This window comes from Podarcis gaigeae (genome assembly GCF_964106915.1).
Source record: "Podarcis gaigeae genome assembly, chromosome: 3".
NCBI classification, from domain to species: domain Eukaryota; kingdom Metazoa; phylum Chordata; class Lepidosauria; order Squamata; family Lacertidae; genus Podarcis; species Podarcis gaigeae.
In genome coordinates, this window is record NC_139680.1 from 2492996 (window position 1) to 2510053 (window position 17058).

General features: G+C 40.9%; 1 protein-coding gene across 1 annotated transcript in view; it reads right to left on the bottom strand.

The window, feature by feature from the left end:
* Positions 1 to 3082: 3082 nt before the first annotated feature.
* CDC5L (cell division cycle 5 like) overlaps positions 3083 to 17058 on the bottom strand; it is a 32995-nt gene continuing 19019 nt past the window's right edge. Inside the window, exons 15-16 of the mRNA XM_083730241.1 lie at positions 4043 to 4255; positions 3083 to 3658 (exon numbers count right to left, since the gene is read on the bottom strand). Coding sequence (XP_083586367.1) covers positions 3554 to 3658; positions 4043 to 4255 — 318 coding nt within the window. The 3' untranslated portion in view covers positions 3083 to 3553. The remainder of the gene's footprint in view (positions 3659 to 4042; positions 4256 to 17058) is intronic.

The window sequence follows — 17058 nt, forward strand, 5'->3', positions numbered from 1 at the left end:
ACAGGAGAGCAGGTCCCTTTGCTTTAACTGCAATATTTCATAGTCCTGATAGTGGCAGCAAAATACCAAAACAAGGTTTGTCAAGCCTGATAAATTAAAAACAAACAAACAAAAATCCTCCTTAAGTTTGTGCAGCCATTTGTTTTAGAGAACATTGCCAAAGCAAGCTGGAAGTTGACAGCAAAGAAGCAACAGGGAGGGCTACAGAAAATGCTTAAGTATTGCCAGCAAGTTTGACGTTGTAGAAGCAACAGAAGCTGCAAGTTGCTCTTCATCTGTACATTCCTAATGTGTTTCTGCAGCCCTGGCCAAGCTTCAGACAGCAGTCCGGAATGAACAATCTACCCTGGCCTGGCTTTTTCCTGATACTTTCAGCCTCAAAGATCCCTCAAGGAAGGGGGGGGGGTGTCAAATCTTTCAGAAGAAGAGGATTTAGAGGGATAGCAGAGGACAAAACCAGATCAGCAGAACCTCGTCTTCTGGTGCTACCAGTCTTGACAGAACTTTGAAGTAGGCAAGACTGAACTCTCTCTCTGCTGAGGTCATCTCTCCTTCCTCCAGAACTGCAACAGGAATAAAACTGCCTGGCACCTTGTAGAGGCAAGACCTCCATCTAGATTGTCCAAAAGGGTAGCAGCCCCCCTTGAAATGGCTGGGCTTACTGGCATATGCTTGGGGTGGGGAGCCGTGCCTGCCCCTAGAGAAGGGAAGGCTGGCTAGATTTGCCTTAGGTGTTAGCTTCCTTGTTAAAAAGCTGAAGCTGCCATGATCCTGCCCCAAGCTGGAGGGTCTTTGGCCATCCAGATGTGGAGGAACTGCAACTGTCATAAATCCTTGGCAAGTGGCCATGCTTGGTGGAGCTGATGGGATTTGCAGCTCAGCAACATCTGGAGGGTCAACGGCTCTGCACAACTGCCTTAAGGGATGTAGAGGCAGCCTTGGATCCCTGATATGGTATGACCCCCCCAATCACCTACACTGCATCACTGTGGGGCTTTGAAACGAGGGCTGTACCTGAGGCATTCACACTGCATATGGGGTGGCCAGACCAATCACCACATCACCCTGAACATGATAGAAATTATCACACATGTGATGGCAAGATTTTGTTTGATGGGTATGAATATACTTCATTGAATTAAAAAATATAATAAGGAGCCATCAAATCTGAATCATTGTAGAACTCCTGCATCAATTTATAACTTCTTTTTGTGACTGGCAGTGCTACAGGCTGAACTGTAGTGAGATATATGTAGTCTGTATACATTACCTTTTCCTATGCAGAAATAATTTCTCAGAAACAGCATAAGCAGTTACACACAAATTACAAAAAACATATGTAGATGGGGTAGCTGCTGTGCATAACTGCTGCCTGACCAGTGTATTTGAGGCACATGAGACCCATGTGTGTACACATGCCTCAACATAGATATTATTTCTATATAGAAAAAATATCCTGCATGATGCTACTTTGAGTGCATATCTCCCATGACTGTGGCAAATCCAACTATTAGCATTGACTAACAATGGAACTTTATTAGGCAAGTTATTCTCTGCTGCTAGACAGACTCAGCAGATATGATCATGTATTAAATTATTTCAAGTATTACCAGAACAACGAAAATGCACCCCACATGTGTGTTGACTGGAAGGTGGGGGGAGATGTTGAAGAGTTGAAGGAGATGCAGAATAGAAAAAATGCTCTGTGGAATCCCAAGAGGCATCTACCTGACGCACATATTTGGCAAAGATTCCTGACAGCATATGAACTGAATAAATAAGAAATATAGTCTGCATTTCCAAGCATCACAATTCATAAATGCTAGTGATGGACACCATGAATTTAAATATTTCTGCTCCCTTTGAGGAATTCTTTAGTAATTTGAATACATCAGAATTTCTGTTTTAACCTGCAGACATTAAAGTGATCTAATGAGGCAGGTCCTGTCTAAGCTGATATATTGAAAACCTTGTGACCGGAGAGATTTCTACCAGAGCCCAAGCCTGGCAAAGCTGTACGCTTCAAAAACCAGAGGCTTGGGGGGAGGGGAGAAGAGAAAGGAATATCCTTGTACGCAATGTTTGGATAAATCAGATGCAGGTGATCCTCTTCCATCAGCTATTGTTCACTGCTGAGAAACCTGCTGGAATGTATTATGAGCCACCTAATTTCACTTATCTGCAAATTTAACCATTAAAAACCCCCAACACCACTGTAGCGTTCCAAACTGCTAACAGCAAAATTTAAGTTTGCTAAGTAGCACTCATTGTTCATTAATATTGTTAAGGCCACTTTACAAACGCATAACAATGTTCCCTTAACCGCCAAGATGCTACTCTCATCTATTCATGTATTTCATGTTCGTGTAAATGAAGATAAGTTGGTAGCACCCTCACCGGGTCTCCCGCAGAAACAAAGCCTCCTGTATCTATGGGATTTCTCTGGTGCCCCAAGGAGGGTTGACTTCCCTATTGGTTAGTTCTCCTCTAACCACACTCAAACATTTTTCCCGAATCTCTAAAGATAATGACTACTGACACCAATTAAAAGGCGACTTGTGGCATGACTGACATAAAATGTGAGGCAAGAACCCAACTGCTTATTGGCAGAATCTTTCTGGACGTTTTCCTGAGCAAGCAGTGGAGTGTGGTGAAATTTTTTGCAGGGGAACCATTAGGGCCAGAGGCACCAGAGGCAAGGGTGATTTGTTTTCGTGGGGGACGACGTTGCACGTGTGATGTTGCAACGTCACGCATGTAAGCACTGAGACTTCCTCCCTAAGCCGAGCAGAAACTTCCCAGGCTTTGGGAAGGAGACACCAGAGGAAGATTTAGGGGACTAGCCTAAACCCTCCTTGGAATGGATGGGAGCTACAGTAAGCAATGTGATACTTTTGTGCTGCACACTTTCCTTTCATGGCACAAAGGGCTTGTGCAGGAACGCTTCCCAGTGAATTCTTCCCTTTGCCATCTTTGGAACTGACTTATTTCTCACCTTGCCAGTCTTTTTGGTTTTCAGGGCACATTCTTTACATAAATAAATATTGTGTTACAGGCAAATAATTTCAGATTCCATTCAAGCTACTGGACATAAACACAGTTTAATACATTGCTTTACACCCCAAATTCACAGTACATAGCCGCTGGCACACAGACAAAAGTGTTTGGTTCTTGTGGATCATAGCAATGGTAAAATAACAATTTAGCAAATGATGTGATTTAAAAGAATCTGCTGGTTTTTCCTTTTAATATCAGAATATCAGTTTGTAAAGGGTCACAAATGTGGATGTGATCAGCAAAGATCATCACATAACCAATCCTAGGTGCTGGAATTTCTACCCTGGACAGCACACCTTAGTGCGTGTCAATTATCCTCTCTGTATATGTTTCAATCCACCTCTCCCTCATAAGATGCATGGCCTTCAGTCTTACGTAAAACACAAAATGGATTTGGGACCCAATTTGCTTATGTCTGATTTGAGACCCAGGAGGCAAAACCTATCTATTGCATTTGAGAAATGTTACAAAACATGGCTTAAGCAAGATGTGTGACTTAATATTTCGACTGAAAAGCTTCCTTGTCCAGCATGAACTCTGCAAATCTCTGCTGAAGTTCTTTCTCTCGTTCCTGTTGCCGCTGAACATCTTCCTTTAGACACTGTAACAATAAAAATGGTCAGCTGATAAAAAGGACCCAGAAGTAGCAGAATGCAAATTATTATATGAGCAGGGAGTCTCAGATTATGCAACACAAGCACACATCCCATAACGTTCCCATGATTTATGTTAGAGAAGCTCATGCAACTCTGTGGATAGGATCAACTGTTTAAAGAAAAGAAAAAAAAGAAGACTCCTGATGACATGGTGATAAGCAACACAAAATCATCTAAATAAAATGGACTAAAGTAATATAAATGCTGATTTTCTACTCTACTTTTTTTTAATTAATGGATGCAGCAACCTCTAATAAAATTACATGACTTAACACAACTTTTGCCACCTTCCTTCTTTCTAGATGGCCAACAGAATTTCATGACTTTACCTCTAATCTCCTAGGAATAGCAGCATCTTCATGTTTCTTTAATTCCTCGAATGTGCGCAATTCAAGATGAGCTTGTTCAATTTGATCCCACAAGTCATTTAATTGCTTTATGAGCCCCATCGCTCGAGACTGATAACCACCAAGCAATATCTTCAGTTTTTTCTCCATCTTGGCAGCCCTCTTAGCTTCTGTAGTCATGTGACCTCTGTTAATCTATTGAAGAAATACAGCCTGCATATTATTCACAGAGCAAAACTGCGCTAACAGTTACATTTCTGAAATGTATTCTGTCATGAGCTGTGGAGCTGTAATTCAGGAACAGAAGAAATGTAACACTATAAAACATTTTGCCCTCTAGTACAGGAAAGTATAAACAAAGACTTTTCTGTTACACTGGAGCAGAGGTCAGCAACCTTTTTCAGCTGTGGGCTGGTCCACTGTCCCTCAGACCATGTGGTGGGCTGGACTATATTTTGGGGAGGAAATATGAACAAATTCCTCTGCCCCACAAATAACCCAGAGATGCATTTTAAATAAAAGAACAAATTCTACTCATGATAAAACACCAGGCAGACCCCACAAACAACCCAGAGATGCATTTTAAATAAAAGAGCACATTCTACTCATGTACAAACCGATTCCCAGACCGTCTGTGGGCCGGATTTAGAAGGGCCTTAGGTTGCCTATCCCTGCACTGGTGGATCTGTTAGGGAGATAGGTTTGGATTTAAGGAGTTTGGATATGAGGCTCTCAGGAGTTTGAGAAGTGACACACAACAGATAGCAGAGGCACAAAACAACAGCAAGGGGAAAACAGAACACGACACTGGATGGGTAGCTGAAAACCATAAAGACAAGAAGGAAATGCTAGATACATCATTCAGGGAGCTGAAGTTCCCTCAACACAGAATGGCTGCTACTTGGGAGTCTGCTTGAAATTGCATCCACATGTCACTGCTTCACACAGCAAGCAATGAGCATACAGTTGCTTGCCAAATGGGTGGGATGCTCCCCTATGGTCTTCTGAATACTGCTGCAAAAGAAGCCCTTTTAATGCCACCAGTTGATCAAACATGATCAAATACGGACCAGGAGAGGTACAGAATTCAGCATCTTTATTAAAATGGCACATGGACTTGCTTCTTTTTAAAGGCTATTTTTATGGGAAAGCATTGTGCAAAACATATCAAGTAATTGATAAAAATTAAGTATTTCAGAAATTAAATAACATTTGGATATTAAAATATTATGGTAAACCACAGTTAGAAGAGTATATTTAATATTTCCTTTTTTATTCTTCATTGGAGCAGCACACTGCAACTAATATGCCACCAATTTTTTGACAGTACAGTACATTTTCCACTATGCTATTTTTTCAGATTTTGTAAAATTTAAAAATATATTGTTTCATAAAATTAGTGTCATCATGAATGAATAAAATTCAAAACAAACTGGGCAACTGGAATGGATACAATACCAGAGAAATCTAAAATCTAAAGTTAAATTAACTTTTTCAGATCACTCGCTCTAAGAAGGACATTTTCTTACATACACAACCCTTCAGGCATGCTTAGTTAGTATTTTAACAGTTTTGCTGTGGGCCTAAATTTTGTTTCATAAAATCTGAATAATGTAAGCAAAGTGTATGCAACTATGCTGCCATCTCTCAAAATATTTACAAGTATTTGAATAAGAAAAATTTCCAAGTAAATCTTTGATTTTCTCTAATTATCACATTTATAATTGATAAACCATTGAATATAACTTTTTAACCATTTACTTTTTAAATTTATGAATATTTCAGTTCAACTACTTTTGGCTGTTAGAAAAACTGTTGAGGTACTTACACAGCCTATATTAACATAGTAGCTTTGTTTACTGAGTATGTCAGATAAGGGCAGTGGAAAAATTTCCAGTTCTGGAACACTCACATCACTTAACTGCTGAATCCTCCTTGCTAATTATAATTTGACCACTTTAAACTGCTCGATTAAATGCTACAACTGTAGCTTTAATCCCTGATCACTGTAAACACCTTTTTCCACTGGAAACATTGGAAATCTTGGGGAATGCCTAAAAGAACCTCTCCTGCAAAATATGCAGTATGAGGAATTTTTATTTAAGACAATCTACAGCCTTAGGAAATGATAATCACTCCACTGAATCAAAGCTGGAAGGGACCTCGAGAGGTAGTCTAATGCATTCTTCTCCAGACACAGGAAATTTACAACTGAAGCCAGGGAGCATCGTGGATAAAGTGATGCAGGCATTCCCCTGTTCCTGGTTTGGCAGCCATACTCATTTCCACAATGAGATAGAAAAGGAAATCAGATTACAGATATTCAGAGTTCCTCTAGGGACCACGAACAACTGGGAGAGGCCTACCAGCTGTCCACAGGCCTTGTGTGTGCAACCTGCCCTACAAAAACACTTTCATACTTATCTGACTGGTGAAGCCGTATTTATGATTATAAACTGCAGCAATTTAAACAGAGCTTTTCATTTAAACAGTGGACAAAATATGAACAAAATTGAGTAGTTCAGTGCAAGACATTTTTACCAACTTCTTATTCCATTTAGATAGCCAGCACCTCCAGGGAATTTCTGAACACTAAAGGAATCAGAGAATTGGAAGGGACACTGGAAGGTGCAAATGCATTTGCAAAAAGGTGTTGTACAGCACTGAACAGCCTGCAAACTTTAAAACATCTAAAAATAATAAATACTTCCAAGTGTGAGAGGAATAAGCAAGAGGAAACTGAAATATGGTATCAAGGTTTTACTTCCTGTGATCAGTCATTTCCTCCTCCTGTCTGAGATAAGGTGAGGCTCTTCCCTGAAACAGAACCTTTGTGATTCTTTCAAAAACATACCAGTAAGACCTTCCCTAGAGAGATGGGAAGCATTCAAATTCTTACACTCTCACACACAGAATCCATGTCTCTCTATATTACAGTCCTACATTAATGCCACACAGTAGTTTTGCCTTTTGCTCCTCAACTGCCTCTGTCTAGGTAGTTGCCTTGGTGCAGCCTTGCAATGGCCCGGGGCCACCAAGGGACCACCAAGCAGGTTGCCTGGGAGAGCAAGTTGCTTTTTGGTGTTAGTGTAGACAGGTACAAGCCAAAAGCTATTTATTGACTAGGGAAATATTCAATACTGAGATGCTCTCCTGCCTTGGTGTTAAAACGAGGAGAGGGGAAAGGGAAACAACACTTTACAGGAATTAGGTTGCTGTTTCCACAACGGGAAAGGTTAGAGCAAAGCAGGGATGGTGCAACACTGAGGCAGAAAGGGACAAGAAAAATAACAGCAGAACTTTGAGTAGTGAGAAGGGAGAGCAGTTGTTCAAAAATAGTTTTAGCAAGAAATAGAAGAGAGATGTACAACATAGAAGTCAAGGTCTAAAAGCTTACATGGGCACAATGGAGCCTTTCCTACTTCCCTTCTTGCTCTACTCAAAGTTCTCCTGTTGTTTAAATGGGTGCGCGCCCAGGGGGGTGATGCATGGGGTGCAAAAGGGAAGCTCAAGGGGGCTAGCATGGGGGGGTGGGAGGGAACTGGCGAGCTGGTCCCAATACTTTATTTATAATGCTCTATTCAAAAATGTACTCCAAGACATTACTGCCTTTTGCTTACGAAGTGTATACTAATAGTTCCTTCTCTCTTCACTACTAAAGCCCTATCAAATCTAACCTATGTATGCTGTACTTATCCAAGCAGCAATATATTTCAAAGTGCATGGAATGGAGAAGTGACTGCATTTGGAATATTAAATGTAACTGATTCAATTTGTCTGGCATTATAGATGCATGTTTTGAATATTTATAAGGTAAAGCATGCAACTGATATGATAAAACCCATCATAATAAAAATAAAAATAAAAATATTTGGACACGTCAATCAGCAGTATTGAATTTCTCTTGTAATGTTTGTAGAAAGACTGAATTCTAAGTTCTAAAATGGAAGAAAACAACATTTTCAACATTTTCAAAGGACCTCCTCCCGACTGTAAGAAAAAACGTTTTCAACCAATATGCAGTATTCTGAAGTCAACCTTTCAATAAACGAGCTAATGGGTTGTATCCAACAAAATCATCCCTTGCGCGCAAGAGGCACCCCCCCGAACCCCCTCTGCTTCAGAGAGCTGAAAAAAACCCCAGAAACTGAGGGGGGCTCACAAGGGGAGGAGAAGGGAGGAAAGTTCCATCGTGCAAGTGGAAGTCATTGCATGCACGGGACAACTTTGTTGGATACAATCAAATGTCTTGAATAGCTTTCATCTGAAATAAGGGCAGAATAATAAATAGGTAATTTAATAATAATAATAATCAAAATTTATTTATTTATACCCCACCCATCTGGCTGGGTTTCCCCACTCTGGACTGCTCCCAACAGATTAAAAACACAAGAAAACATCAAACATTAAAAACTTCCCTAAACAGGACTGCCTTCGATTGTATTCTAAAAGTGAGATGCTTGTTTATTTCCTTGCCACTGGATGGGAGCCACTACCAAGAAGGCCCTCTGCCTGGTTCCCTGTAGCTTTGCTTCTCGCAGGGAGGGAACCCCCCAGAAGGCCCTCGGCGCTGGACCTCAGTGTCTGGGCTGAACGATGGGGGTGGAGACGCTCCTTCAGGTATACGGGGCTGAGGCCTTTTAGGGCTTTAAAGGTCAGCAACAACACTTTGAATTGTGCTCGGAAACGTACTGGGAGCCAATATAGGTCTTATATGATCTCAGCAGTCACTCCCAGTCATCAGTCTAGCTGCCGCATTCTGGATTAATTGTAGTTTCCGGGTCACCTTCAAAGGTAGCCCCACATAGAGCGTGTTGCAGTAGTCCAAGCGGGAGATAACTAGAGCATGCACCACTCTGGCAAGACAGTTCACAGGCAGGTAGTCTCAGCCTGCGTACCAGATGGAGCTGGTAGACAGCTGCCCTGGACGCAGAATTGACCTACACCTCCATGGACAGCTGTGAGTCCAAAATGACTCCCAGGCTGCACACCCGCTCCTTCAGGGGTACACTTGCCCCATTCAGGACCAGGGATTCCCCCACACCCACCAACATCCTGTCCCCTAAAAACAGTACTTCTGTCTTGTCAGGATCCAACCCGAATCTGTTAGCCACCATCCATCCTTCAACCACCTCCAGACACTCACACAGGACCTTCACTGCCTTCAATGGTTCAGATTTGAAAGAGAGGTAAAGCAGAGTATCATCTGCATACTGATGAACACCCAGCCCAAACCCCCTAATGATCTCTCCCAGCAGCTTCATACAGATATTAAAAAGCATGGGGGAGAGGACAGAACCCGGAGGCACCTCACAAGTGAGGGCCCAGGGGTCTGAACACTCATCCACCCCCCCACTTTCTGGACACAGCCCAGGAGGAAGGAGCAGAACCACTGTGCTCCCAGCTCCTCAAGATGGTCCAGAAGGATGTCATGGTCGATGGTATCAAAGACTGCTGAGAGGAGGGACTTCCGGTCGGCGCCAGCGTTAATGGCGGTCCTTGCTTCGAGCTCCGAAGCAGGACTGCTCCACGAGTTCGGGTCTGACCCGCTACGGCGAGCGGGGGACCCCTAAAATCACAGGCGCAGAAGCCTGTGAGCAAGGAGATTCGGCGGGCACCTTTGCGCCCCCCGGTACTGTGAAAGAGCCTTTTTAAAGGCTCCGGAGCGGCACCGGGTGTGAGTGCGGTGCTGAGAATCGCTACCCAGCCCGTGGAGTGAAGCCGCGTCGCCATCAACGGAGAGCGCAGATTCCTTCCTGAAACTAAAGATCGACAATATCACCCATGAGTAAGAACAAGAGAATAAGATTAACGGGACACTAAAAATTTTGACATTCGGCTGAAAACGGGAAAGGTATAAATTAAGGAGGTCTGCCTTCCCGAACTGCATGACTAACAAAGCAACGAAAAAGCAAGCTGTATTTAAAAGGGAAACTCTTCTTTAATCCAGCAAACCTGACATCGAACGTAGACCTCCCCCCATCCGGCAGGAGAAGGGGGGAAGATAATTGGGACATTGTTTAACCTGCATTAAATAATTTGGATGGGAAATCTTTCACTGTCAAATCCTCTGATTCGGGCTGCCTGAATAAGGCACCGGGAAAGCGATCTGTCAGACGGATCTTGGATACAAAGTGGGACTTTATCTGTAACAAAATTATGGGACTTTAGTGGATTTATACTGTTGAATTTTGAACTGAAACAAAGTAAGGATTCACAATTGGACTTTTGAACTTTTTCATCGCTCTACACTTTCTTGTTTCTTTGTGGCTTATTCCTATTTGGATACAATTTGCTCCCTCTAGAGGGTTTCAAGGGAAACAGTTCCATTGAGGAAGAAGCAGTGGGATTTTCCACTTGTAAATCTTTCCTGTGAGAACGACCTTGGATATGAGCACCCCAGTGGAGGAGATATCAACTAGATCAAAAACAAAGCAGGCACAAGCACAAAAGAAAAGGGGCTCTATGTCAGGAGCAGTACCAGCTGCACAGGAAAAAGTAACAACAGCATCAATGGATTCTATGACACAGGCACTGCTTAAGATAAATCAATCGCTGGAAGCATTGACAAAGCAGTCTACTGAAAATTCTAAAAAATTGACAGAACTGACAGCGAGATTGGACTTGAATACGGCAACTGTGACAACTAACACAGATTCCATAAATCGATTAATACAAGAAAGTTCAGAGACAAGAAAAATCGCTGAAAGTGCTAAAAGTACTGCAGAGGAGACAAGGGAAAAGTTTGTGCCAATTGCAAAAAAAGTGAATGAGCATGATGCAACTTTGGCCTTAATGGAACTGGAGAGGAAAGGGAAAAATCTGAAACTAAGATTGGTTCCTGAAAGTGAGGGGGACAACCTTGCGGAATTCCTTACAGAGAACTTTGAGGAATTTTGGCAAGACGAATTGGAGAAAGAGGAGGAGTTTGTGATAACTACAGCCTTCCGGTTGGGCAGGAGACAGGGCAAGAAACCAAGGGATTGCCTAATTACGTTGAGATCCAAGGAAGAAAGAGATAAAATACTGAATCTACACTATCAAAAGGCACTGGTGATCCAGAATTGTCAAATACAGATCTTCAAGGACATCCCTAAGTACATTTTGGAGGTGAGAACCTTCTATAAAGATCTAGTTGACCTGCTGAAGGAAAATACCATCCCATTTAGGTGGGAGTTCCCACAAGGACTGTCCTTTAACTTCAAAGGTAAGAAGATAAAAATAAAAACAATTCAAGACAAAGAACAGTTTTTGGAGAGATATTTAGAAGACCTGCGGAAAGGAACGGTAGGAGAGAGAGAAACAACTGATATCGCAAACTTATCATTTGGACTTAACCCAATACCAACCGAGGAGGAACAAAAGCTTGGAGCAGTCGGTGGAAAAGGTACCCAGTGACAAGATGTCTCTGCAACTTCTGAGTTGGAATTGTAATGGTCTAAACCTTCCCCGAAAAAGAAATCAAGTTTTTCATATTTTAAAGAAAGAACAGTTAGATATAATATGCTTACAAGAAACCCATATTGCCAGGATACACAGGAAACTTTTGACAAATAAGAGATTGGGACAAGAATTTATATCATCAGACAAAGTCAAGAAAAGAGATGTGGTGATCTACGTAAAAGAAAAATTGGTTCCAAAAATGATATTTAAAGATGAACAAGGAAGATACCTGGCAGTTGAAATTCAAATTCAAGGAGAAAAAGTTTTGATAGTAGGAGTATATGCACCAAACGAAGGGAAGGCCGAATTCTTTAAGAAGCTGCATGAGACATTAATGGACTTTCTGGACTATAAAATCTTAATGATGGGAGATATGAACGGAGTTGTCTCCACAAACATGGATAAAGCACAGAGACAAGTGATTTCTAAGGAAGGGAGACTACCAAAGACTTTTTTTGAAATGACTGAACTATGGATTTGATTGACATCTGGAGAACAAGGAACCCTCTGGAGAGGGAGGGAACCTTCTTCTCTGAAGCAAAAATGACATGGACAAGAATTGACCAAATATGGGTTACTAGTAGCCTGGCGCCAAGAATAAAAAAAGTAGGAATCTGCCCAAAAACCTGCTCCGATCATAATGCTGTAAAGATGGAGATGAAACTAACAACAACTGGATCCTTTAGATGGAGAATGAACGACACCCTATTTAAAGATGAAGAGATTTACAAGAAGGCCCAAAAAGCAGTGAAAGACTATTTTGAGGTAAATTTGAGAACAGATGTGGAAAAAAGAATAATTTGGGACGCTAGTAAAGCCGTGATGCGAGGTTTTCTAATTCAACAGAATTCTATAAAGAGGAAAAAACAAAATGAGAGGAAAGAAAAAATCTTAGAAAAAATAAAAGAAGCAGAAAAGAAATTGAGGTCTAGACCAAAGTCTCAGGAGATTTTGAGAGAAATAAAGTATTATCAGACGCAATATATGGAACTGATGAACCAAGAAATAGAATGGAAAATAAAGCAGATGAGACAAAAGACATTTGAATCAGCAGACAAATGTGGGAAACTTCTGTCATGGCAATTGAAAAAAAGGCAGAAACTGAACACTGTAACAAGTCTAGAAATGGATGGAAAGACTATCCATAAACCTAATGAGATAAGTAATTGCTTTCAAAGCTTTTTTAGGAAACTGTATGCACAAGGGCCAGTTAATGAACAAGAAATAGAAGAATTTATTAGAAAATATGGTTTACCAAAAATTTCAGAACAAAGCAAAATGATTCTGAATGAAAAGATAACAGAGCAGGAAATAGAGGGTGCCATCCAGAACATGCAATTGGGAAAATCTCCAGGACCAGACGGTTTGACTGCTAGATATTACAAAGCGTTGAAGGAATGGTTAATACAACCATTGAAGGAAGTTTGTAATGAAATTATGGAGGGGAAAAAGGCATCTGAATCGTGGAAAGAGGCTTTCATCTCACTTATACCGAAAACAGAGACTGAAAAGAACCAGGTTAAAAACTACCACCCTATATCCTTACTTAATGTGGATTATAAAATTTTTGCAGACATTTTGACAAAAAGACTAAAAAAAGTGCTGATAGGGGAGATTCATAAAGATCAAGCTGGCTTTCTCCCAGGGAGACATATGTCAGACAATGTGAGGAACATTATAGACATTTTGGAGTTATTAGAAGTTTACATTAACCGAAAGGCGGTTTTGATTTTTGTGGATGCGGAGAAAGCCTTTGACAACATTTGTTGGAGTTTTATGATGAAGAATCTCCAAGGGATGGGGGTAGGCCAAGGTTTCGAAAACGGTATAGGTGCAATATATTCTAAACAAAAAGCAAAGCTAATAGTGAACAATGTGGTAACGGAAGAAATACCTATAGAAAAAGGTACACGACAGGGGTGCCCAATATCCCCTTTGCTTTTTATATCTGTCCTGGAGGTTTTGTTAAACATGATTAGAAAGGATCAGTTGGTTAAAGGAATACAGGTCGGAGCTAAACATTATAAATTAAGGGCATTTGCAGATGACTTAGTGTTAACGCTGCAACAGCCAGATACTAGTACCAAAAGAGCATTAGAACTAATTGAGATATTTGGTCAAGTAGCAGGATTTAAACTGAATAAACAGAAAACGAAAGTGTTGGAAAAAAATTTAACAATGGAAGAAAAAGAGAGATTTCAGAGTGAAACTGGTTTGGAAATAATGAAAAAAGTGAAATACCTAGGGGTGAATTTAACATCTAAGAATGTGAATTTATTTAAAGACAATTATGAAAAATGTTGGACAGAAGTTAAGAAAGATCTAGAAATATGGTCTAGGCTGAGACTTTCCTTATTAGGCCGAATTGCTGTTATCAAGATGAACGTATTGCCTAGAATGTTATTCTTATTTCAGACCTTACAGATTCTAGACAAGATGGACTGCTTCAAGAGGTGGCAGAAAGATATATCTAAATTTGTCTGGCAGGGCAAAAAGCCCAGAATAAAATTTAAGATTTTAACTGACGCAAAAGATAGAGGGGGTTTTGCCCTGCCGGACTTAAGACTCTATTATGAATCAGCGGCTTTTTGCTGGTTGAAACACTGGCTACTCCTTGAAGACACAGACATTTTGGACTTAGAAGGGTATGATAATAACTTTGGTTGGCATGCATATCTATGGTATGACAAGGTAAAGGTGCATAAAGGCTTTAAAAACCATATTATTAGGAAAGCTTTGTATAATGTTTGGATTCGATACAAAGATTTGTTGGAAAGTAAAACCCCTAGGTGGTTGTCACCAATGGAAGCCAAGGCGGTGAAAAAATTAAATATGGAACCTAATTGGCCAAAATATTGTGAAATCCTAGAACAAGATGGTGAAAAATTTAAACTTCAGAGTCATGAGAAGCTAAAGTTTAAAGTTCGAGATTGGTTGCATTACTATCAGATAAATGAGACATTTAAGCAGGACAGGAAATTAGGATTTCAGAAGGAGAGGTCAAAGTTAGAAACAGAACTGCTAGAACCCAATACTAAGAATTTATCTAGAATGTATAACTTGCTGTTGAAATGGAATACACAGGAGGAAACGGTTAAATCAGCTATGATTAAATGGGCACAGGATATCGGTCATGACATTATGTTTGCTGACTGGGAACAGTTATGGACCACCGGTATTAAGTTTACGGCATGTAGTGCCTTAAAGGAGAACATAATGAAAATGATCTATAGGTGGTACATGACCCCAGTCAAGCTTGCAAAAATCTACCATTTGCCCAATAATAAATGTTGGAAATGTAATGAGTCTGAAGGTACTTTCTATCACCTTTGGTGGACCTGCCCAAAGATCAAAGCCTTTTGGGAAATGATCTATAATGAAATTAAAAAAGTCCTTAAGTGGACATTTATAAAGAAACCGGAGGCTTTTCTCTTGGGCATGGTCGGCCAGTTGGTGCCAAGGAAGGATAGGACTTTTTTTATGTATGCGACCACAGCAGCAAGGATCCTGTTGGCAAAGTATTGGAAGATGCAAGAACTACCTACTCTGGAAGAATGGCAGACAAAGGTGATTGACTTTATGGGACTGGCAGAGATGACCGGCAGAATCCGCGACCAGGGGAAAGAGACAGTGAAAGAGGACTGGAAGAAATTTAAAATATATCTTAAAAATTGTTGTAAAATTGAGGACTGACAAGATGTCTAGGGGTAAGAAATAGAGAATTACAGCTGTAAACATTAACATTAAGGAAATTTAAAGAAAACTACTAGAGAAATTGACTGAAGGGTTGCTAAAGAGTTGTAAAACAAGGATGCAGTGAAAGGGAGGTATGGGGAAGTCATGTTTTAAATGTTTTTATATGTTTTTGTTTTGTGTTTTGTTTGTCTTTTTGTTAAAAAACCAATAAAAATTATTATAAAAAAATAATCAAAGACTGCTGAGAGATCCAGCAGATCTAGGAAACAGGGACCTTTGTCCCTAGCCCGCCGGAGATCATCGACGAGCGTGGCCAAGCCACTTTCAGTTCCATGATGAGGCTTGGATCCTGACTGGAAGGGATCCAAATGGTCCGCCTCCTCCAGGCATGCCTGAAGTTGTTCAGCAACCACCTGCTCAATCACCTTGCCCAAGAATGGAAGATTTGAGACTGGGTGATAGTTGGCCATATTGGCCAGGTCCAAAGATTCTTTTTTAAGAAGCAGTTTAATAACCGCCTCTTTCAGCGGGTCTGGGAAGGCTCCCTCAACAGAGGGAAGCATTCACCACCCCACAGAGTCCATTGCTAGCCCTGTCCGGCTCGCTTTTATGAGCCAGGATGGGCAAGGATCAAGGAGACAGATGGTTGGTTTCACTAGTCCAGGCAGCCTTGGAGGTAACAGACTAGAAATGGTCCCAAGCAACTTGACTAGACAGGACTCTAGCACTCTCCCGCCCCGGCCCTGCTCCCACGGTGGAGAATCCAGGCTTCCCCAGCATTGCATCCAACATTGCATCCAAATTCTCCTAAACAGTGAGAGAAATGGTGCCAGGGCTGCAGGGAGAAGTATGAAGCTACTACTATTAATTGCATTTAAGGTCTCCTTTTTCTTTAAAGGAATGTGCACACAAACAAGACCCTCCACCCCAAGCTGAACTCAACCATATGTCTTTGGAAATGAAAAAAAATTAAGTAAAACTGTATAGTGTGCATTTCTCATCACTCCAAGAATGATCTTGCACAGCTTACATTTAAACTTTAATAATTAGCCTTCTCTGGACTTCTGCATGAAATGCAGTATTTATTTTAGCAATTTCATACACACACACACACACACACACACACACACACGCACACAACCTTTTTTTGATGGGTCTTTTGTGACATTGGCCAAATAGTGAATCCAGCTAAGATTATGGAATTTCCTCCCCAAATCCATATAATAGGCACTGCAAACAGTCATATAAACAGAACAGTTCTGTCTTTTTAAAACAGAAAAAACACCATTTTAATCAGTCTTTTAATTGGTGGGGCTGCACAACAAGAGTATTTAAGGTACTATATCATTCCACTCAATAAAAATATTGAGCTGAAGAGTAAATAGGAAAGCGACTGACAGTTCATCTTTCCGTGTCCCCAGAAGTATCCCACAGAGCAATGGCGCCTTCTGCTGGCCAACACGGAGTACAAGTTCATTCTAAGACAGAACTAGGCTCCTTGGCCAGGAAAATGAGCCAGCTCTTGTGCAGGAGTTGCCTTTCTTTTTTCTATTCTACACACAGCACTCATACCCAAGGGTGGGTCAATCAGGCTATCCTTTACGTTCCCCAAACATTCAGCTCCACATTTCTGCCCAACAGCACTAGTGCAGATAGTAAGCTTGTGCAACACAATGTATTGCACAGGGCTTGTAGGAATCCCCTTCTTGTACTGAACACTTGAATATATAAATATTTTACGTTAACATTGTGTTGCTCTGCCCAACTTTAAACTGACAAAATATTTTTGAAGTGTATGCTGTCAATTTACATTCAACTTCCAGCTCCTCAGCACACAAACACAGAAGCCAGATTTGCCA